At 51.8% G+C, this 23,592-nt stretch overlaps 1 protein-coding gene across 1 annotated transcript in view; it reads right to left on the reverse strand.

Moving 5' to 3' along the window:
• SH3PXD2B (SH3 and PX domains 2B) overlaps nt 1-23,203 on the reverse strand; it is a gene marked incomplete at its 5' end in the record, with an annotated part of 75,138 nt that extends 51,935 nt beyond the window's left edge. Inside the window, one exon of the mRNA XM_080942049.1 lies at nt 23,129-23,203. Coding sequence (XP_080798175.1) covers nt 23,129-23,203 — 75 coding nt within the window. The remainder of the gene's footprint in view (nt 1-23,128) is intronic.
• Nucleotides 23,204-23,592: the final 389 nt, after the last annotated feature.

The following is a 23,592-nucleotide window of genomic DNA, read 5'->3' on the forward strand; positions in this document are numbered from 1 at the left end:
TCTCTGGAAACACCACCCAAACACCCAAAGGTGGAATGCTGGTCTCCTAGGTGCTACTCAATTCAATCGCTCAAGCCACAGATACAACGAATGGGTGCCATCTTGGTTGTCACGGTGAGCACAAGTATAAATGGTGAGAGCACGTGGGCCTGCTCCTACGAATACCTCACCCCATCACATTGCTCTCCACCCAGGAGCTCTGGGTTGGCCCTGCCCCGCTGGGGAGCTGCTTCTGTGGGTCCCTCAGGGACACAGAAGAATTGTACTTCTGGGTCACCACACCACGGCTCCGGCACAGGTTCCTAGATGCTGGATGAGTTTGGCCTTTGTTCCTTCTTCCTGGTGCCTATGAGGAGTCCTGACACATCAGCTTCCACATCTGGACCTTAGTCGGCCTGGAAAGAAGTCTCAGGTGCTGGGGAGATTACTCAGCAGTTTAGAGCACTGGCTGCTCTTGAGGTCCTGAGTTCAATTCCCAGCAACCACATGGTGGCTCACAACCATCTGTAATGAGATCTGATGTCCTCTGCTGGTGTTTCTGAAGACAGTGTACTCATACACATAAAATAAATAAATAAATAAATAAATAAATAAATAAATAAATAAATAAATAAATAAATATTTTTCAAAAAGAGTCTCGAGTCTGGCCAAATGCCCATCACACACACCTAAGAGCCTGTTTTACCTCTGTGTAGGGCTAGAGATTATCCCAGGAGCTCTGCGTTGGCCCCTTCCTGTCGGGGAGCTACCACTGCGAGGTCATTGACTCTCAAGGATGGTGTGAAGTGTTTTGTGGCCTGGGCCAGAGTGCTCCCTTCCTCTGAGGACTACCCACCTGCCCTGGTTAGACTTGGGACACTTTCATAAGGCAGGAAAGAAGGAAGCAACAGCATTCTAATGGCTGTAACCTGTGAGGTCACCTATCCTGCTTGTTCCCATGGCCAGGGCTGAGTGGCTCACAGGGACAGTCCTCTTGCTAGGGAACCAGACCTGAGCTGCCTGACCCCACAAAAAGCCAGAGCCTAGAAGCATTGCCACACACACGGCAGACATCTGCTTTGCAGAGAGACATAGTGATTTTGGTTACAGCATAGAGACCCAGGGAGAGCCTACCTTGATATAGCAGGTGCTTTCTGCTTCTAGACCCTTCCTCTGGCTTCTACTCTGCACAGTAGAGCCTGCGCTTTCCCCCCTTAGCTCTCCTTCTGGGAAGACAAAGGGATTTGTGCAACTAACAGAACTCCAGGTTTTTGTTAGAGAACAGTTCTTACACTGCAGTCTACCCCTCAGCTTCGGGGGAGTCACAGTTGGTCTCTGTGCCTGGGGTTCTGTTGGTGTGGGTAGAAATGGTAAAATGATGCAGGTTTGTACTTAACATATACAATGATCTTATCTTCTAGTCATTACCAACACAATGGTCATTCCAATACAATCTAACACCGTTCACACAGCAACTCCACTCGTACCAAGTATCAGCATCATAAGTGACCTATGGATACAAAAAGCACAGGGGAGGGTGTGTGTAGGTTAAATGCAAATATTGTGCTATTTTACATAAGCATGTGCAAATTTTGATACCTATGGAGGGGCTGCAAGCAAGCCCTCATGGATACCAAGAGACGACCGTACATAATATGATACACAGCACATAAGAATGTATATGCATGTATGTGTCACACGTGCATGTGCATGCATGTGTGTGTGTGTATGTGTGTGTGAGCACACACATACATGCCACATCACCCATACACTCACACACACGGATAGCTGCTTCTTGCCACTAACAATAGCTCTGTTCTACAGTGTTGCCAGCAGCAGTAACTTACTCAATACCTAAGCATTACTCCTTGGAGGAGCAGTTAGAGAGGTTCCTTCATGTTTTCAAATATTTTTTTCATAAGATCAATATATAACTTCATTGTCTATACTTATGTTTAAAGAGACCTTATTAATATGCATAATCCGTTCATTTACACTGAACTCAATGGCCAGGAGCACCTAAACAAAGCTTTCTAACCCATGTGCAAGTATGAGGCCCAGTAAGCCTTCCCAACCCAGGGTCCCAGGCTGCACCTCAGCTCCAGATCTTGGCCCATTAAGAACAGTAAAGTCACCAACAAAAAAAAGCACAAGATGCAAAGAAGGTGTGGAAAGGACACTTGTTCTAGACACAAGAGCAAATATAAGAGAGCCAAATGTCACCCTGCTCAATTTGTCAAGAATGGCGTGTAAAACTGACACTGGGGCAAGCCTGGAAACGCTTCCAAAAGCCTCCTGTGCTGATCTGGGCCACAGATAAATGTCATCATGCATACAGAATCATAAATATAAGTAAGGTTTTACCTACACATAAATGTGCATATGTTCACGTAAACACACACACGCCAGTGGTTAGTTACTCTGAGCTAGAAGGCATAGGGAGGATTTCTAAAAACTGCCTATAATGCCGTCTCATGTTTCCAGATGTTTTATGCGGTACAAACGCTCCCCGATTTACAGTGGGTTGTGTCTTGCTAGCCCCCTAAGTTGAACACTGTAATCAGAAAATATGCTGCATCCACCCGACCTCCCCAACATCCCACCCAGCCACTGTGTGGTGTCAGCTCTTCCCCTCAGCCCTGTGATTGGCCAGCAGTCATGACTTCGTGGCATCACAAGAGTATCTGACCGAACAGTCCAGGTCTGGGCAAAGAGCTGAATTTAAAACCAAAGTGTAAAGTCACAAGTTAATTACCTTGTTTGAGCTAAATCAGACCTGGGCCCTGGCGAAAGTAGGCATTAGGACAGATAGTCAAGTCATTCCTGTGGGACCCTAGAGCCCCGGGTCAACGAACGGACATGTCTCATCTCTCCATGCCCATCAGCTTAGGGAACTGTCCTTAGCTGCAGCACCTGGAAAGCCCCCAGGACTTGGACAGGCCCTTCCCCAGGACAGTCCAATTGCTGATAGCTGTAGCCTGGACCACACAGTGCTGAGATGTTAAAGGGGTTCATCATCTGAACTGCAAATATGTAGAGTTGTTCCTTGGAGGCTCTGGAACAGCTTCCAATAGCAGATCTGTTGCTAGACTTTCTAGGGGGTTCTGTATGGGGTACAGGACAGTCACCTCACAGGGGGGTGCAGGAGGCTCTAGGTGGATGCTTATTAACCTTCCTCACAATCTTTCCCAGCACTTTCTGGACTCCTATGGGGGAAGGACCAATAATCGCAGAGCAGGCCACACTGGCCAGGAGTTTCTCAGTCCTATTTCTAGCAAGCGTTACTGGTTTTCCATTTATGGTAGATGGCTCCAGTTTCCCTTTAAAAGTAGCCCGATTGTCTAAGCGAGTGCATCTAAGGAGCCAGGCTGTGCTAAGAATATATAGTAAGGCAGTCTGTAGGCACAGCGAAACTCCGATGGTGATTGGGGAGCTGAGAACGAAGCAGGCCCCGAGTTTCCAGGGTCCCGTTCCAGTCTTTCTGCAGCTGGAGCCCTGTAGTCCACACAGAAGCAGACAGATGCATTTCTAAAGTTAGAAGCACATCCCTGCCTTTCTGTGCCAGTGGGTGGTCTGCAGCGACCTGAGGTGACTGGAAAAAAAAATCTAAAGAAGAGGCCCAAGTGGAACTGAGGCAGTTTCCCTACAGGAGGTTTGAGAAAGACACACCAGCAAGATGGTACTGTTATTCATTAGCAACGTCTGCCACAAGGGCAGGCTGAACAGCAAAACACACACTACACCCAGACTTCGTGAGGGGCTCAGCCCTCACACTAACGCAGAGATCAATGTCTTCAAGTGCAGTGGGCTCTTGCTACTTCCGGGACATGGAATGTGCTTACAAGTTCTCTGTGATAAACCTTTGGGCTCTCTATACAATGGTTTGCTCGGAGAAGTGTAAATCTGGAGAACTCTCAGGCCAGCTGTCAAACTAGTCTGTGAGAAGCCCCAGGATCCTGCAAGAGGCCAAGTGGGTGGGCCTCTGGACTGTCTACTCTGGTTTCCATAGTACATGCTGCTTTTAGCTCTTCTATATGTAGGGGAGGGTGTAACCAGCAGCCCGCAGACTAAATTGTTAGACACTGTGGGTCCATGGTGCCATGAGTAACTAACTCTTCTGGAGCCTGCAGCCCCAGCTCTTGGCAGGCTGTAGGAGCTTCTGAGACTTTAATATAGAAAAATCACTGCTTTAGGCTACCCTTTATTTTATGGTTAAAGGGACCTGTCCAGGACCACGTAGTCTATGAAGAGAAGAATTAGAACTGGAAGCCAGGGCTCCTCATGGGAGGGGCTAGAGCTGGCATCTTCCCTCTAGAATGCTGTGCTCGATCCCGGGGAAGAGTACAGCTCTCTTGTAGGGCAGTGCAGAGGGCCCGAAAAGCATCTTTGAGAGGCTATAGCTTCTGCTCACAGGCCATGGTTAGTCCAGGGAGCCATCATTCTGGAAAGCCCATGAGCCATTTCCAGGCAGAGAGAAGGATGCACAGGGAAGGGAGGATTTGATCCGAGGAAGTTGGGGTACTGCATGGTAAGATGGTTGTGGTTAACAGTAAGTTGTCATGTATTTTAAAACAGCGAGAAGACAGGCTGTGAATGAAAATGGAAAGAAAAACCATTTAAGGCAATGGACACCCCACTGAGCAATGTGATTATAAAACACGTACCCAAACATCACACTGTACTCCATAAAGTATGAAAAAGTAGCTTATAGTGAAGCCAAATGAGCCCATTTCCTGTTAGGAGCATCTAGCGATTTGTTTAAGGAGGTTCACAGCCATCAAAAATCATTTCTAGCTGGGCATAGATGTAGCCCACACATCTCAGCACGTGGGAGGCAGAGACAAGTGGATCTCTGAGTCCGAGGCCAGCCTGGTCTACACAGTATGTTTCAAGATAACCAGCCCTATATGCAGAAATCCTGTCTCAAAAATCATGGATGTGAGTTCCCTTTAAAGCTCCTACCCTGGCTGTGTTGCCAAGGTGAGAGATCCAAGGAGGCATCCGTTTGGGGCCCTGCATCTGGCAGTGTGCTAGCTACCCTTGCCAAGAGGCCCAACATGGCCAGCAGAGTCAGGGGTGACAGGTGTCAGAAAGTGAAGAGAAAGGGTGGGAGAGAGAGGAAATGGGAGGGGCAGGGATAGAGAGGAAAAGAGAGGGAGAGGAGGGCAAGGAGAAAGAGAGTGGGGTTGGGAGAAGCCCGGGTGGAGGACCAGTGGAGCGGGGTGAGGTAGCTACAGCTGGCCTCATTTTGGCCTGAGCTAATAGGAAACATGATTCCTGGAGACCCTGGGTTCCCTTCAGTCCGATCTGCCAACCCTCTCCAGCTGTCTGCCCAACATCTGGCCTATGTAGGTCAACGCCTCCGGCCTCTTTCTGAAACTGCAATGCGATGCAGTTTGATTTCCCAGTACCCCGCGGTGGGACTGCCACAGGAAGTGCTGAAAAATGTGGATTTCTCTTAAATAAAAACAGGTTCAATTTACTCCTGGGTAGGAATGTTGCCCCGCTTCATGACGCTAGGAGGGAGCACTGCTAGAGGGTAGAGCTGGGTGCTAGAGAGGTGCTGGGTGCTAGAGGGGTGCTGGGTGCTAGAGGGGTGCTGGGTGCTAGAGGGGTGCTGGGTGCTAGAGGGTGGAGCTGGGTGCTAGAGGGGTGCTGGGTGCTAGAGGGTGGAGCTGGGTGCTAGAGGGGTGCTGGGTGCTAGAGGTGGTTCTGGGTGCTAGAAGGGAAGGCTAGATTCGAGGAGGGAGTACTGAGTACTACAAGAAAGTACTAAGTGCTAGGAGAGAACTCTGGGTGCTCAGAGGGGAGGCTGGGTGCTAAGAGGAAGTAGATAGAGGTAGAGAAGCCAAGGTTCATGCAGGACGGGTAAGGGCTGCCCTGGATCAGGGCCTGTTTACTGTCATGAAAAACCAGGCCCAGCCTTCACAGATCACCTGGCAGGAAAGTGGGGTGATCTTGGGGTGAGACAGGGTAGGGAGGAAACCACACATACTTGAGGTCAACCAGTAGGGAGGGAGGTTAGCTCCATCCCAGCCCAGTCCATCCGCTGAAGTCCTTGCTCCCGGTTCTGCAGGCCAGAGCATTCCTGTCCTGAAGTCAGGAGCAGTCAAACTCTCGGTGACATCTGCATAGAGACACTGGAGATGGCAGGCTGCCAGTCTCCCTCTCTCTCTCTCTCTCTCTCTCTCTCTCTCTCTCTCTCTCTCTCTCCCTTCCATTTTTTTTCAATTAAGTGAATGGCTGGAATGGGGCCCAGACACAAGAGCCCACAGTGCCCTGCACCAGTTAGGATGCTGCAGATTCGAGGCTATCCCCCCCCCCCCCAGGGCTGTTCTTTGTCTGCTGTAAGCGGACTGTAAGGCAGGGGCTGGTGGCTGAGGGCTGTGGTCACACCTGCAAGCAGGAGGTGGTGAGGATTCTAATGGGGAAGTTCAGCCCTTGTCCAACATGCTACTGAGCTTCATCTGGTCTCAAGCACGCAGACCTGCTATGTGGCGGCTGGGGACAGGACCATGCAGACCAGGGAATGTCACATGACAGTAAGGTTATAGAGAACTCAGCCTCCTCCCCAGGAGTGCATGTGACTGTCTTTCCTGGGGATACGTTCTCCACCCTCTCTGCCTAGTCACTAAGTCCCCTCCCTCCCAATGGAGCCTCAACCGATAGCCAGCCTCAATTCTCTGGGTCCCCTAGATTCCAGAGCCACCATCTCATCAAGGCACCAGAGAGTCCCAAGCCACGTGAACGGTTGTCACTCAGTCTCACGGGACCCTCCAGCAGCAGGGTCTAGTCTGTTTTACCACTGTTCTGTCAGGGCCTGGGAACAGTGAGCTTTTAAAAACACCCAATAGAAGAGAAATGAAAATCCCAAAACAGGGCTCCACGGTCAAAGATCACTGTGGCCTTTCCGAGGCTCTGTGCCTGGACAGTCACAAGGCTCCTGGAATGGTAGAACGAACAGCTCGGCAGCCACGGGTGATTGGGACAGAGCTGCTTTGTGATAAGAAGAATGCAGCCCTGGGCTGAGCCTGGTGGAGAACCTCACTCTAATGGCTGTTCTGGGCACTAGTGGATGAACAACATCTTGGAGACTTAGAAACCTCATAAGAGCTTTATCCCATTGCTGAGAGGACTTGGGCATTCCTTGGGGAGAGCTCAACTATCCAGTGCCCTGACTGTGGCAACCATGACAAGAACCCATAGGCCAGTGGTTTTTCAACCTTCCTACTGCTGCAACCCTTTAACACGGTCTCTCATGCTGGGGTGACCCCCACCACAGAATTATTCCATTGCTACCTTCCTAACTGTAATTTTGCTGCTGTTGTGAATGACAACGTAACTCTTGTGTTTTCCCATAGTCTTAGGTGATCCCTGTGAAAGGTCCATTCAACTCCCAAAGGGGTGACAACCCACAGGTTGAGAACCATGGTCACAGAACATTAGATCAATCCAGTGTAGTGGTGCATTTTGATCCCAGCACCCAGGAGGCAGAGGCGGGTTGGATCCCGGTAAGTTCAAGTCCTGCATGGTCTATGTTGCCAGTTTCTAGATACCCAAGGATATATGGATAGAGCCTATCTCAAAAAAGGAACATTAGATTTACAAAAGTCACCTGTTCTGTTTTGTGCTGTTTTGAGATGGGGAATCTCAGGTAGCCCAGGCTGGCTTTCAACTCCTGATCCCCCCTTCTTCCTCTACTCCTTTGAGTACTGGGATTGGGGATTCAGGCCTGCTGAGTGTCAGAGGCATCTGTCCTCTGTCTGGTCACAGCTAGTGTACAGGTATGGCAATAACAACCCAAGGCTGGAGCTCACAGCATGACCTGTCCCTTCCCTTGGACACACTTGGACCCTGTGGTGAAAGTCACGCTAGCAGAAGTTGGAGCACCGGTGTTCGGGGAAGCCGGCCCACAGATCTTTGTGCACAGATGAACACACCTGGGGCTATTCACACTTGGGTGCATGTCCTTTCGTGTCAGGGGGACATTCAGGACCGAAGGCTGGAGCTGCTACTAGACTGTCCAGGCAAAGCACTCAACCTGCCACAGCACTGAAGGCTGGAAACACTACTGGCCTGGGCCTGCGGCTCCAGCTGGGCCTCGGCTGCCAACTCACACATCTCTGCACACATCTGGCCCAAGCAGAATAGGAACTTTCCAATGGCAAGCAGCGGCGCTGGCACCAAAGCCCAGGCTCAAGACACCGACCTGCAGGCCGGCTTTCTAGGAACAACTCCAGGGCAGGCACTCAGGGCTTGCTGAGATCTTGAAGACTGCCCAGGTGCCTGGGCAATGTGAGAGGGACTGAAGACAGTTGGGGCTGCCCCGTGTTAACAGGGCTGCCCAGGGCAAGGGAGCTGATGACAACACCCACTAGGCACACCGCACAACCACTTCCTTTATGATATGCCACTGGCTTTGGACCCAAGGGAGGGTAAATAGTTTGCCCATGGTCACAGAGTCATATGTGACAGACCCGGGAATGGTACACAGCCTGTGTAACACAGGAAGCAACACCTTCAAGTATGTGGTCAGACACATAAAGGGCCTAGCATAGTATCCAGAGCCCAACAGTTGTCTAATAGAGAAGAGCTTAGTAGGGTTCCTTCAGAGGCCACAGGCCATCTGGGTACTCTGCAGAACTCTGCTAATGGCACCTGGGGACCCTTTCCAGGTCAGAAACAATGGCTCTGGGTCTTAAGGGGTGATAGGGTCTTCTATCTGTCAACCACACTAACCACACTCCTCCTCCTAGGAAACCAACCCTATGGGGCGGTACATATGGTCTGCCCCATTTCATAGCCGACAAAAATGGCATGCAGAGAAGCCACAACGCCACTTGTCCAAAGTCACACAGGGACTGATCAGGGAGGCGCCAGAGGCAAGGGTCTGGATTCCTTCAAAACAGAAAATCAGAGTCATGTCACAGTGATGACAGTGATGACCATCTCGTCCCAGCCAGCCAGGCGACTGCCACGAGCTAACAAACGTGGGGAGTTGCAGAAGATTACTGTATACCTCGTGGGGATGTCAACTAGTGTAAGACTGTGGAGAATACTACAGAGGTTCCCCCACACTCCAGAAATAGAAGTACCCTATGACCCAGAAGCCCGCTCCTGGAAAGGTCTCCAGAAGTGAAATCAGTGTGCAGGACCCCCATGCTCTCTGCAGTACTATTCACAGCGGCCAGGAAACAGCACTGTAGCCGACGAAGGAATGGGTGAGAAAATGGGGCCGTGCACACTGGGATGTAAAGAACGTGGCAGCCTTGACGGAGCCTGATGGATGACATTCCGTCCTGCGAACCGACTCAGGCACAGACAACTGCGCCGTGACTTCACTTGCGCGGTGTCTGGGTCATGGTTACCATGGCTGTGATGAGTTACCATGACCAAAGCAACTTGAGAAGGAGAGGGTTTATTTCAGCTTTCGCTTCCAGGTTAACAGTCCTTCGCTGAGGGCAGGAACCTGGAGGCAGGAGCTGAAGCAGAGGCCATGGAGGGGTGCTGCTCACTGGCTTGCTCCCTATGGCTTGCTCAGCCTGCTTCCTTATAAAACCCAGGGCCAGCACCACCCACAATGGTCCTCCCCTGTTAATCACTAATTTAAAAAATGACCCACAGGGTTGTCTACAGCCAGACCTTATGGAGCCTTCTTCTCGATTGAAGTTCTCTGTTTTCAGAGGCTGGGATTGGGTAGAGTCCAATCTACCAATTGGTTACTGGAGGTAGAAGAAGACTGGACAAGAGGAAGAGTGCGTAATGTTCCACAACGCCTCAGAGCAACCATGGCGGGTGGGAGTTAACTGTACACTTCGAAGAAGCTATGGGATTTGGAAGCTACAGGAAAGGAACTGGAACATTTCCTCACAGCAATGGTGACCGTCTGAGGTGATGGGTACGGTAGCACCCTGATCTGGTCATCACACGCATGAGTGTTCAGAACATGTGTGTCCAGATGGTGTGGGATGACTGGGAGAGATGAACAACGTCACCGTGAAAAGCTGAGCATGACCCTGGCGGACAGGCATGACCTGCAGGATTACTGTCCAGAGAAAATGAGCCAGCCACGGTTCTGACCATCCGTGTCATTTATCATTACTGTCAAAAGTGACTGCTCAGAGTGGGGCATGCTGGCATGTGCCTCTAGTTCCAGCATCTGGGAGAAGAAGCAGGAGGATAATTAATTCAAGGCCAGATGAGGTTAGGCAGTGAGTTTCAGGCCAACCTGAGCTATAGAGAACGTAAAAAAATGACTGCTCAGTTCACATGGCTGTGCTTAAGACATGAGAACTCTACACTCGCCATATAAGTCCAAACCCTGCCCTCTGGTTGCCCTCTGTAACACAAGGTGATATCTAGCCGCCTGCATGCGTGGTGCCAGCGACCAGCACACGGGGAGCGCTCAATGAGGCTCCTCGTTGCTCCACTCCACCCAGATACCAGAATGTGCCTGGAAATTCACAGAACCGAGCCCAGAGGCCTACCAGGTGCCTGGCATCCCCCAAAACAAGAAGGGCAAAGGGACCTGACAGGGATGTCAGCAGGGAGGTGCAGGCTGGGGTGGCAGGAAGGGAGATAGCAAAGCCTGCTGTCCTCCAGTGGTCATCCAAAGCAGAGCTGTGGTTTGTCCTCTAAGAGTTCCTATGTTAGAAGTATGGTCCCCAATTTGCCACCACGAGAAGAGACCTTTTGGAGGCGGGACCTAGTTCCAAGTGATCAGGTCTCTAGGGGATTTACTCCTGGTTCTGCCAGGACTCCATTAATTCTAAAGAACAGACAGTTATAAGGAACAATTCCTGTTCTGTGGCATCCTGTTCTGTACCCATGACAGCTGCAGTAGGGAGGGACAACTGAGGGCTCTTGGCAGGGTTTCTATACTATCTGAACATTTTCTGTTTCCATACCTGTGAGCTAAAAACCTTTTTTATTTTTAAGTTACTCAGACTCTGGCATTTTGTCATAGGGCCCCCTCATGGCTTCTTTTAAAGGAGAAAACAAAACAAAACATCTAACCCAACAGCAAAAACCATGGGATCATAGTTAATGAGCAAGACTCCAGAGTTAGTCAGATCCTGTGCTGAATGGAGGAGATTCAGAATGAGCTTCCTTCTCAGCCATCCCAGGAAGCCTCCTTTCCTGCATCAAGTGGCTCTCAAAGGCCAGGCTCTGTGCGCACAACGGGTCACCCATACCCAGCCTTGTCTGCTTGTAATGTGCTGGATACAGATGGCTCCCATCCCAGTTAGGGCTTTGTGTAGACTCCTATGTCATCCCACCCTGTCCTCCCCTCTTTAGGAAAAACTGGATAATACACAAAACCAGACAATCTCAGGTGACAGCTGACCATATACCATAGTCCGGCCACTGCTGCTTGGCTCTGCAGTTTCTAACTTACAGTGAGGATAAGTGGGGAGGGAAAGGACTCGCTCCATCGAGCCGGCAATAGGCAGGCCTAGTAACTGCAGCCGGGGGCCTTAAAACCACCACATTCCCACCCACTGAGGCAACACTCTTGGCATACTCCCCAGAACCCTATCCCTGCCCAAAATGCTTTGCTAATGAAGATCACATCATATGTGACCATCCCTCACTATCCTCAAGGCGTGGCTCTGGGCTCCCTCCAGACCCTCCCGTCCACTTCAGAGCATCTCTAAGGTGACGTAGACACCTAATCTGTCATACACACTACGTGAACAGTTGCCACACAGATGTTCAATAGAGACATAACCACCAACCACACAGAAAACTTCAGCAACACCCCACCCCCACCAATATTTTCTTTCTTTCTTTTGCCCCCCCTCAATATTTTCAAACCATGGTTGGTTCCAGCTGGTGGACAGAACTGTGGGCACGGAGGCCAACTGGACAGTTTATGTGCTTAATTTGCATTAAAAACCATGCATTAGTCTAGCATTCGTTCCGTTTCATTAAGCATGCTCTGGACAAGCACTTTTAAATGCTCCTTAGTCCACAGCAGCTCATATATCATGGCAGATACTTCAGCGATTTTGAACCGCTTTAATGATAAATATCTGAGCCTGCCGGTCCTCGCAGACGCTGGCCAGTCTGAACTTCGGTGAACTGCACCTCGCTCTGTCTAGAGCACAGGCTCCTGTGTGGTCTTTCCAGACTGGCTGTGTACTTGGGGCTGCTGGCTAAAACACCCAAGCCTTTAATCCCAGCACTTGGGAGGCAGACAGCCAGGCTACAAGAAGTGAGACCCTGTCTAAAAAGAAACAAACAAACAAAGAAAGAAAGGAAGAAAACCAAAAAACAAACATGTCCCTGGTCAGAAAGCTGGCCTTTGTGGTGAAGGCATAAAAGGGAACCGGCTGCAGGCGGGACTCTCTCCACTTACCCCCCACCCCCGCAGCCCGATTCCCTCACACTGTGCACTCAAACTGTTTATCCTTAAAAAGAAAACAGGGAACTATTTCTTCAGTACGTCTATAGGCCAGGAAGTGACCTAAACCCTTTCCATGACTAAGCTACCTCAGGCACTACCCTACTCTCATTTCCCAGAAGAGGGAACAGGAACAGAGAGGCTAAGCCACTATCTCTGGGCCACAGAGCCAGCCAGGTTAAGTCCACGCCACCTGGCTCTCAACTTCTGAGGATTCTACCCAGGGACCGTTCATCCTTTTGCGGGGCTCGTTTGGCAAGGTTGTGGAATTTACAACTCCATCTTGAGATGATTTAAGAATCAATTTAAAAAAATACAATTCCAAATAAACTAAGTTAAATGTCATTTATTAAGATAAAAATCAAAATTGTGAATAGACATACGTTTACTAATTAAAAAAAAAAACTATCAATAGGTCATGTGGTACCATGGTTTTAAGCAATAATGAAGATCAGGGAACTATTAAAAATATGATGGAAATATAGTGAGTTTATCTGGAAATACAGTCACATCCTGACAGAATGCAAGACTATATTAGCTGTGAAGACTGGGATTTCCCCCATTCTGAGGCCCCTCAGCTAGATGGCACTGGCCCACCAATCTCTAAGCGCCCATCCCCATCTGGCCTCCCTCACAGAGAACAGGACACCTAAGGCTCTGATCCGAGCCCTGTCCCCTCTGCATCACAGATGCACTTCTGCAGAGGTGACCCCTTTCAGGACAGCTCTGTGTCCACTCATTGCTGCCTCTCTCTCTGGCCCCGAGCCACAGCTGGCTCAGGGAAGACATTAAGCCACATCTGTGGAACTGACTGGAAGCCAAGGGTGGCCCAAAGCCACAGCTGCTGATTCACACCTTGGCCAGAGAGGAGGAAACAGTGACGCCACCTTGTGGGTTCTGGCTGGTGGGCCAGCTGTGGGCGGAAGTCCATGAGATTCTGCTTCATTAAGCAGAAGTGAATACACCAACCTGCTGTGCGTTAGGGCAGCTCCCTCCGGCGAGGGTGAAGAGCTGTTAGCACCCACGGTTTCAGCCAAGTGTGATGCTGGGCAAACTGCCTCAGTTTCCACATGTGTGAAGTGGGTTGGAACAGTACCCACACGTCACACATGGATTGCACTGCCCTTCCCAGTCTGTGCCTCCTCCTTCCAACCCCAGTGCCCTTTGAGCTTTACTGCCCACTCCTTGACTTAAGACAGGGACGGTCACTCAGGATATCCCACCTCCACCTGGCAGATGGTCAGGTGATCTGGCCAATTGGAATCCTGCTTAAAGCTGTGGAGACAGATGTTTCTGGGGGGGGTGCTGATGTCACTTCCTATTTAGTCAGAGATGGGGAGAAATAGGGTCCATCTGGTTCTGCAGATGTTTCTCTGGTTCAAGTTGGTCAGGTTTTTATTCCCCCTATCACTTGCAACCCACTAATCCAGAGGATCAGTGTTTTGTTCCGGAACACGGCTTCAGCGGCATTAGGCGTGAGACCCATGAGCGTGTGAGAAAACACTCAGATTAGTGACCACTAGTGTTTCACCACTATAATATAATATAATAAATATATCGTTAAACTCCGAACACGGAACAGACTTGGTTATTAGCACACAGCTTGGATGTCAGAATCCCAGTGGCTTGCGCACTGTCCCCCCCACCCCCCAAGAACAAGCCTTGGCTCCTCTGTCCCCATGGCCTCTACTCTCTTCCTGTTCCGGGGATGCAAGCAAGAAGCCCAAAGATCAGTTTCTCTCTGCTCAGTGGTTTTAACTGTGCACAGTCTGTGCAAAGCCCTGGACCCAGCCACATTAGTGTCCCAGAAGCCCGGGTCTCTTTGTCTCCTCTTCCCCATGGCTTCTATCTTCTCTCCTCACATCTCTTCCACATGCCCAGTCTCTGCCCACCCTTTCTTCCCCTTGACCTCTGGGCATCACTCGCCCCATGCTGGGTGCTCAGCCTCAGAGCACCTTCTCAATGCTGGCCGCTTAAGAGTCCAGAAGTAGCCCAAGGTGACCTGTCTGCCTGCCCTCGTTCCTGGAGGCCCCTTTATTTATCTGGACCTTGTCCCTGAGTTTTAGAATGCCTGTCCCCTGGGTGTCCTGTCCATGAATTCTCAAGACGCACTGGACTTCCCAGTAGGAAGGTTCCGGAGTGCTGTGTTTCCAAAGCGGTATTTCTGGCAACAGTGTTCAGGAAAACTTAATTTCATGTAGGTGATGAATCATGGTTGAGCGTCAGTACAGCCCAGATACTGCGTATTTATTGGAATTCACATTGTACTGGGTGTACTGGGTGTACTGGGTTTTCATTTGCTCAGTCAGGGTGGGCTGAGCCAGGGCTGCGGGGGTTGGTGGTGGAGTCCCTTCTCTTTAGCCTCTTCTCCCTGTAGCACGCGAAGAGGGCTTGGGCCAGCAAACAAGAGGGAAGAGCCATGCAACCTAAGTATGGTGCAGAGCGACTGCAGCTTCCAGTGAAGCTTGGCCTGCATGAACCTGGAAGGGACAGAGTCCTGGGGTGGGGGCAGCCACGTCACCCATCTGTAGTACCACTGAGCCACGTTCAGCCGGGAGATAATGAATGCCAACCTGGTGCAAGGCCTGGTCAACTTTAGCACCTTGGGGTCCAGGAAAGGGACCACAGAGCCTGGGTCTGGGGACCCTGCTCCAAGGACAGGAAAACTCCAAGGACAAACATCTTGTGTTCCAAGGGACTGTGCACCAAAGCTTTGGAGTCCTGGCAAAGCCACCGGCTTTGAAGAAGACTTTTTTTTTTAAAAAAAAAGATTTATTTATGTATATGAGTGAACTGTAGCTGTCGGCAGACACACCAGAAGAGGGCATCCGATCCCATTACAAATGGTTGTAAGCCACCATGTGGCTGCTGGGATTTGAACTCAGGACATCTGGAAGAGCAGTCAGTGCTCTAACCACTGAGCCATCTCTCCAGCCCAAGAAGAAGAGACATCTCATGGGCAATAGTAGCAAAGAACAGCACCAGAGCCCAGTTCTAGGTGCCACATGTGATCGTCTGAACAAGCCTTGCTTTCCCTCATCTGCCTCACTACCAATACCCACGGACACACTGGCTACCCAGAGACTGTCAAAGGGAAGGGGACAACTAAGTCACGAGAGGGAAAACCATTCACCAGTTTCCCTCCAAGGAAAAAGGATGCTATACTGGCTAGTTTATGTCAACTGACCCTGGCATAAGCTGAAGTCATCGGAGAGGAAGGAGCTTCCATTGAGAGAATGCCTCCATAAGATCTGGCTATAAGTCATTTTATTAATTAGTGATTGATGGAGGAGAGCCCAGCCCATTGTGGGTGGGGCCATCCCTGGGCTGGTGGTCTTGAGTTCAGAAAGCAGGCTGAGCAAGCCATGGGGAGCAAGCCAGTAAGCAGCACCCTTCCATGGCTTGTACATCAGCTTCTGCCTAGGTTCTTGCCCTGTTTGGGTTCCTGCCTTGGCTTTCCCCAGTGGACTGTGAACCAGATACACCATTTCCCCCAAGCTGCTTTGGTCATGATGTTTCATCACAGCAACAGTAACCCTAACTAAGACTGATGAGTAATTTGCAGGCAGTGTCCAGGCATCATAAATGGGATACGTAGCTCAGCAGGAGAGTCCCCAGTGGGTCCCTTTTGGTGCAGCGACTGTGTCACTTACTCAGTGTGGGAACGTGGGGTGAGGAGCCCTCAGATGTATAAAATACCTCAGGAGCGGGAGTTGGAGCGCACCTCTAGCTGAAGGACTTTTCCAGTACCCTGTGACCTCAGGGATCATACCAGAGGGTCTACAGGACTTGGCTGCATAGCTCTGTGCCCCTCCTTAGCTGCAGACATCAGGAAAGGCTGGACTCCCCAGGCAAGGCACACACCGTAGCCAGGAAAGCGTGGCCCTGGCCACCCGTGGGATGCCACACTCGTAGCTGGTGCTTCTTTAGCTCATGGCCCGAAACCCACATGAGAACCCTTCTTGTGTGGCAGGAGTGGGAGGGGGTGTCTGTGGCCAGTAGAAGCCCATCTGCTCTCAGGGGAGTCCAGGGCGACACTGGAGGCCAACGGCAGGATGTGGGGACCCCGCTGGAGCCACATCAGCTTGGCACAGCCTCTTTTTCTTTTTTTTAAAGGAGCAGTCACTGGTTTTCATTTTCACTAAAAACAAGGCTATGTGTACACTGCAGAACATTTAGAAAACAGAAGAAAAACACAGACAAGAAAAAAAAAAAGAAAAAAAAATTAGAAAGAAAAGTGCAACACATTTTTATCAGCTCTATTTCTGGCTCTCTGTGGATCGCCACTTCCACCCTTGTCTGGAAATCTGCTGAGAAAGGCCTGAGCGTGTGTGTGGCCGTCACCAGCTTGATTGTGATGCTCTGGGTACATATGTATCACTCTCCTGGAATTCTGCATGTGCCTGTCCCCTGGATCTGGCTCCCTGCTGATGGGCATTTAGGCAGCCTCCAACCTCCAACTATGGTGATAGTGCACTAGATGTTTCTAGTAAAGCTTGCAATTGTCAGGTCTGGACCAGGGCCCGAGTCCTCTCTAATTCTCAAGCTGGCCTCCTCAAACTGAAGCCACTAGCAACCCCAGTGATAGTGGGGGGGGGGCACGGAACGCAGAGAGGGAAAGTGACGGAGTAGAAACCTGAACCTCCCTGCCTGAACCTTCCTCCATTCACTAGAGGCATGGAAGGGCACAGACTCACAGTCTGCACCCAGGCGGTGTTGAAATCCTTTGGCACTATGCAAGGGCAGCCTTCTTCCACATGCAGGGCCCAGCATGTAAGAGGAGGGGCTGAAACACTTCCCTTGGAACACAACTGCCCATGGTGGGGAGGGCCTGGCGCCCACTCCTGGGGGTGAGGGAATTGGAATGGTGAACACAGCTGTCATGTGTCCCCAGCACAGCATCCTGAGCCCTCTTTCTGCAGTTTTTGGGTGCAGTTTGCTCCTGTGACAGGCATCCCAGCTACATTTTTCTTCTGGCCTCCAGAAGCAACAGACATTAAAAAAAAGAAAGAAAGAAAAAATCCTACTCAGGGGCTGGAGAGGTAGTTCGGCATTTAAGAGCATGTGCGGCCCTTCCAGATGACCCAAGCTCAGTTCCCAGCTCCCAGGTCCAAAACTGTTAGTAACTCCAGTTCCAGAGGCCCGAACGCCCTCTTCTGGCCTCCAAGGGCACCGGCACATCACTCACACAGACGCACACTTGAACGCATAGATAAAAATAGAAACAGAAAACGGATTTAAAAAAGAAGAAGAAGAAATATCTTTCTAAAGATTCCGTAAGGTGCTGCCGCGGTGTGACAGACATGGTGAAGTGGAGAACCGTCTGTGGGGGAGACGGGAGCGGCTCTCCGTGCTCCAGCACGGCTCCCAGCCTGGGCAGGTGCCACAGGGCAGAGCCGCCTTAAGGCAGGCACAGCGCATCCTCAGAGCGACAGTGGATCCAAACCACATGCTGAGGGTCTTTGTGGTCACCATGTCATCGGGCTCAGCACTGAGGGTCAGGCCTTAAACCCCTGTCACTCAGATGCCACGGGAAGTGTCACCGCCAAGCCTCCTGGCTCAGCTGCGATGAGCCTCAAAGCCAGGCTCTGCCTCCAGGAAGGCAGAGATAAGTCGGTGAGAAATGTGCCAGCCGCTGGCAGATTCCTAGCACCTTCGGATTCTCACACTATCTTCTCAGGAGGAGCCACCTCGATCACAGAGCTAGAAGCCAACGTGGGGCAGGGTGGCCCACCTGCCACTCAGAGCTCCCATGCAGGCCCGTTTGTTTCCAACAGGCACGCTGGCTGCCCTGCTCTGAGGGAGCTGCCAGGGGTGGGAGAGGATGAGTGTGGTTATGGACGTACAAGGGTCTGAACAGCCGTGTCTGGAAACCATCACACGACCGGGGACAGCTCTAGGATGCCATGGGTACCATCCACACCGACACGGCGGGACCCTGATCGGTTCAGGAGAAAGAGGCCCTGCCAGTCTCTCACGCTAAGGACAATCCACTCAGAGCTTCTTTGGAGTATGTAACCAGGGTTGATGACTTGACGTCGGCAGACTGAGAGAACAGAGGGCCTACAGTGAGCCTGGCATCTCAGAAAAGGGGACATGAGTGAGCCACCTGAGGTCACCCAGCGTCGCGGCGGGATCACAAGGCTGCCCGTATCTGCCTGGACAAACAGGGCTATCTCAGTTCCCTTGTGCTGTGTGACCTTGTGCACACCCTTGGGATTCTCTGAGCCCATGGTCTCCTCAAGGGGAAACCGAGGACACTAATCTAATCACCTGAAAGATTGGTATCCCACATGTATGAACCTGCATCAAGAGATGAAAGGCAAAGCGCTCTGAGCCACCAGCGAAGGATGCATAGGCCATTCAGAGGAAGAAGCTCAGCCACCAACGAAGGCACAAAAGGCCACCTTAGCAAGCAGGAAAGGGCTAACAAGCACTGTCGGGGATATAGGACCAGTTCCGCCAGGCTACCTACTGCAAAGAGCCCCAAGTCCCCGGTAGGAGAGGACCTTACAGATGATGAAGGGACATTGCCACAAATGGAATACTATGCAGCGGTGAAAAATAAACTGCGGCTTTGGTATTAACATAGATCTGAACAAGGCATCTGTCTCTACCACCCTCTTAACTCGCCCATGAATAAACTCTATTCTGTACTTTAAAAAACAAAAAGAGTTTTAGTTTCAAAACATCGAAGACAAGACTGAGGGGGGGAGGTTATCAGGTAAAACACGTAAAGGGCAAGGGGGGGGCACTGATAGCAAATGGGGTGATAGAAGGGTTATAAAACTGAACTGGGGTGATGGCTATCCAGCCTTATTCAGTTACTACAAATGGCAGTGACCTCTGCGGTTGTAAAGGTCACTGTGGGGCTGTGTAAACGATATCTGGGGAAGGCAGGTAAATAAAAAAAATCATCCCACTAACTCATATTTTATTTTACATGTGTAGATTTTTTTTTCTTTTGGCCTGAATGTATGAGCACCACACATGCCTGGCGCCTTTGGAGGCCAGGAGAGAGCACCAGATGCTCTGGAACTGGAGTTATAGATGGTTGTGAAGGGCTGTGTGGGCGCTGAGGACCTCACCGCCGGTGAGTCTGTACACTAAACGTGAGTGGGGGGCAGGCACTATGGAGGTGAAGGCGGATCTCTGTGAATTCAAGGTCAGCCTGGGCTACGTGGTGAGACCCTGTGTCCAAGGACGAAACAAGTGTGTGTGAATGGTAGATGACAAAGGCTGGGTGGCGGTTTGGGGAAAGACACGACCGGGAGGGGACATAGCATTCTGCATCTGTGGCTTAAGTATAAAGACAAAAAGATCTGAAGCACACACAGAAGCAGCCCTGACAGCAAAGACAGATGGACAGACAGACAGACACCTATGGACAGGGATGGGCTTTATTCCCTCTGTCCCTTTGCAACACTGGGCATGACGGGAGTCTACCACCCTTAAAAGAGCAGTCATGACAGCCAGGGCGGGAAGAGCACGCCTCTTATCCCAGCACTCGGGAGGCAGAGGCAGGCAGATCTCTGTGAGTTCGAGGCCAGACTGGTCTACAGACTGAGTTCCAGGACAGCCAGGACTGTTACACAGAGAAACCCCTGTCTCACAAAACTGAATCAAAACGTGCCCTTGACCCTGACAGCCGCCTCATCAGGCCCCGTTCAGGATACACTTCTTTGTTAGTGCAGGGGAGGGCAACCCAGTAAGGTTCCCAGAGCTGCCAGGTTGCTAGAAAACACTCCTGTTAGAAAGGGTGGTCCTGACATGTCACTTTGAAAAGCTCCCTTCACATCCATTCTGAAGGCCAGACTCTCAGTGGGACAGTCACAGCAGAGGCTGCACAGTGACAACACCGGCCTTGTCCACATGGGAAGGTGGCCTTTGTGAAGGCACAGCTAACCTGACATGGAGGTGGAGCAGGCTCAGCCCTGAGCCCCAGTAACTGCTGTCTAACTGCAGCCTCAGAAGCTGCGACCTGTTCCCTTCCAGGCATGGAGTCAGGGGGACACAGCAGCCAGGACACTCCAAACTGATGTGCACATTGCACTGTGGTTCTGTGACGGGGGGCAGAAGTATTTTCTGTCACCCCGGTGAAGGGCTGCATAGGGTCTGTCCACATCCAAGAGTTATGTGCTAGAAGCTTGGTCCCCAGTGTCATGGTGGGAAAAGTGGCAGGACCTGAGAGGCAGAGCCTAGGGAAAGATAGTTGGGGGTCATTCGTTATGTGGCCTTAAAAGAGATTAAGGTAACTCTCCTAGGACCATAGTTCCCAAAGGGTTTGGATTACAAAAGGGCAAAGTAACCCCTCCCCCACCTTTCTGGCGTCTAGTCTCACCGCACATAATCTCTCCCTCTACACATGCTCCGGCCATGATGTCACCTCCAACTCTGATGTGGACAAGAGGCCCTTTCTGGAGGCCAAACTGATGGGACAGTCCAGTCTTGGACGTCCAGCTTCCCAGGTGGCTTTTATTTTATTTTACAAAACACCCAGCCTCAGGTACTAGGTTATACAATTAAAAAAAAAAAAAAAACCCAACAGACTAAGATGGTCCCCCAGGGGACATACCACACTCAATATCTGGCTGTATTTTTGCCGTTACAGCTGAGGAAAGGGAAGCTCTTGCTGCGTGGAGGGCAGAAGCAAGGTAACCAGCCTGGCCTCCAACACCAGTGTCTACACCCACTGGGGACGGGCACCACAGTCCAGCCTGCTGTTGTTGGCTTTGGGACAATGGCACCATGGAACCGAATTATCCGCTCCTCTGGATGACTCAGGCAGCATTCATCCATACCCCTCCCCACCCAATTTGGGGAAGCAAAGACTGGATGGCAGAGAGAAGGCCCCTTGTCACAGCAGTGACTAAGCCCACAAGCAGAGAGGAACAAGTTCCCGGAACAAGCTCCCGCATGATTCCGGCACGTTTTCAAGCAGAGAGACACGGACACCACGGGCTGCTGTTAGGAAACCCCATGTCAGTCACATGGCTGATCCCCTGGGAGGAGGCATGATCACTACATCTTACATATGAGGACACAGAGACTCAAGGAAGTACAGTTAGCAACTTGGGAGCCCAAGAGCTGAGCCAAGCTAGGACGCTACACAGACCTGGCTCAGGGAACCCCTAATAACTGGCTGGAACCTCAGGGGTAGCCCCTCAAAGCTGCAAAAGTCTGCCAGGGAGGTATGGGCCTGAACAGATTCCCAGGTTCCAAGAGCATGTGGGTATGTGGGATGTGGGAAGAGGCGTGGTCTGACGGACCAACTTCTGTCCAACGGGCCTGGACTTATATGCCTGCTCAGCTTTTCACGGTTAGCCGCCTCATCCTTGAAACGGACTTAAGGAAACCACCACTAAACCTGTGTAACACTACAAGAGAGTGGAAGATGGTGCCCAGTCCTTGGTGGCTCTATCCTGGTTTGGCGGATCTGGTGGAAGGCGGCACAGAGAATTTGAGACCTCCTCCAATTAGTTGGTGCGTTACTGAAAACTGTCCCATACCCAAGAGGCAACTCAACAGGCTCCAACAAGAAACCAAGATTTGGCAGCATTTGAAATATTTAAGGGGGAGAAAAGGGGGCGGGGTGTGGGGAAACCAAGACAATTTAGCTGAGCTATGAAGCAAGGAAAACTTGGCTCTATTTAAAGATACCACAGGTCCAGGAAGCAGCCCCCGCTGCCTGGCCCAGGGCTGAGTTACTGAAGGCCTAGCCAATAACAATACATTGGAACACAGCACACCCTTTCTTGTAGAGTGCAGTGGATTCCCCGCCATCTCCTTCCAGCATTTTATGGACGACTCAGGGAAGGCATGGATAGCAGTCTGCTTTGTAAGAATGGCTCTCTTAAACAGACAGACCCAAAAGGGGCTTCCAGGGAGGCCCCCGGCCAGCCTTCCTCTGGCCAACGCCCTTTCTAGTCATTGTTCCACACTTCTTTGTTAGATTTTTTTTTCCTCCCTCCCTCTTGCTTTTTTCCTTCCTGGTTAACTTCTCCAGGATCGCCACAGCCAGCTTCTTCCAACCAGGGACACCATCCCCCCTCACGCCTGGAGCGAAGTCCCCAGGGCCTCCTCTAAATCCACTGTCTTACTACCTAGAACCTCTGGGGTGGAACTAGAGCCACCTCAACCTCAGACAAGGTCCCCAAACAGCCCAGGAGGCCACTTCCCACCTGGGGGGTCACCGTGGGCCCCAGGCCCACCTTCCACATTTTAGAACCTTCAGCCTCTGGGCCTCAACCTTCCCATCTGCAAAATGACGCCAGGGACCCATTTCCTCCACACCTAAGCATCTCCACACAAAATTCTCATTTCACAGAGGGGGGTTACTCCTGGGGAAACTTTCCCACATTGTTAAGCGGAAGTTACAGGAAAGGGGCGCTCAAATGACCCATACCCAGAAGGATGAGGGGCTTGGTTGGCTGATCCTATGAGGCTGGGCGCCTCTGGGTAAGAGGGTGGCCTGAGACCCACGCCTCCGTGGGTTTCTCTCTTGGTCTCCGGCAGAGGCTGGGGCCAGACTTTTGCTCGGGTGGGCAAGGCGAAAGCTCGCAAGGAGATGGCGGGGACCAAGGGGCGAGCGGGGAAGGCGCAGGGACCAGGAGCGCGTGGCGAGACAGACGGCAGGGAGGGCGCGGGGACCCGGAGCGCGTGGGGGGGGGACGGCGGTCAGGGCGCGGGGGCACAAGTTCCGCGCGGGGCTGGGGTCGCCGCGTGGCGCGGGCGCCGACTCACATAATGCTTGTTGGGCACGCGCCGCTTCTGCACGTCCAGCACCTTCACCTCCACGATGCTGCGCCGCGGCGGCATGGCCGTTCTCCGCGCCCAGCGCCGTGCGGGCTGGGCCGGGCCAAAGCGATCCTTGCCGCCGAGCACTTGCCGCCGCCGCCACCGCCCTCCGCGCCCCGCCCCTGCCCGCCCCCGCGTCTCCCGCCCACCCAGCTTAAAGGGCCCGCCCGGCCGGGCCCGGCCACGTCCGCCCGCGGGCCTTTGTCCCCGCGCCCGGCGGGACGGCGCGCTCCGCCCCCCGTGCCCGGGCCTGGCGACTCTAAACCCAGGCACCCAAGCAGCCTGCTCGAACTCTCCATCCCCGAAATGGGTTCGGGGAGGTTGCCCACTCCCCTTGGTGTCTGCGAACTGCGGGCGTGCCAGTCGCTATAAATCCGATCGCTCTTCCCCAGCCCTGGGGGCTCCGGGGA

The sequence above is a fragment of the Micromys minutus genome (genome assembly GCF_963924665.1).
Source record: "Micromys minutus genome assembly, chromosome: 31".
Classification (NCBI taxonomy): Eukaryota; Metazoa; Chordata; class Mammalia; order Rodentia; family Muridae; genus Micromys; species Micromys minutus.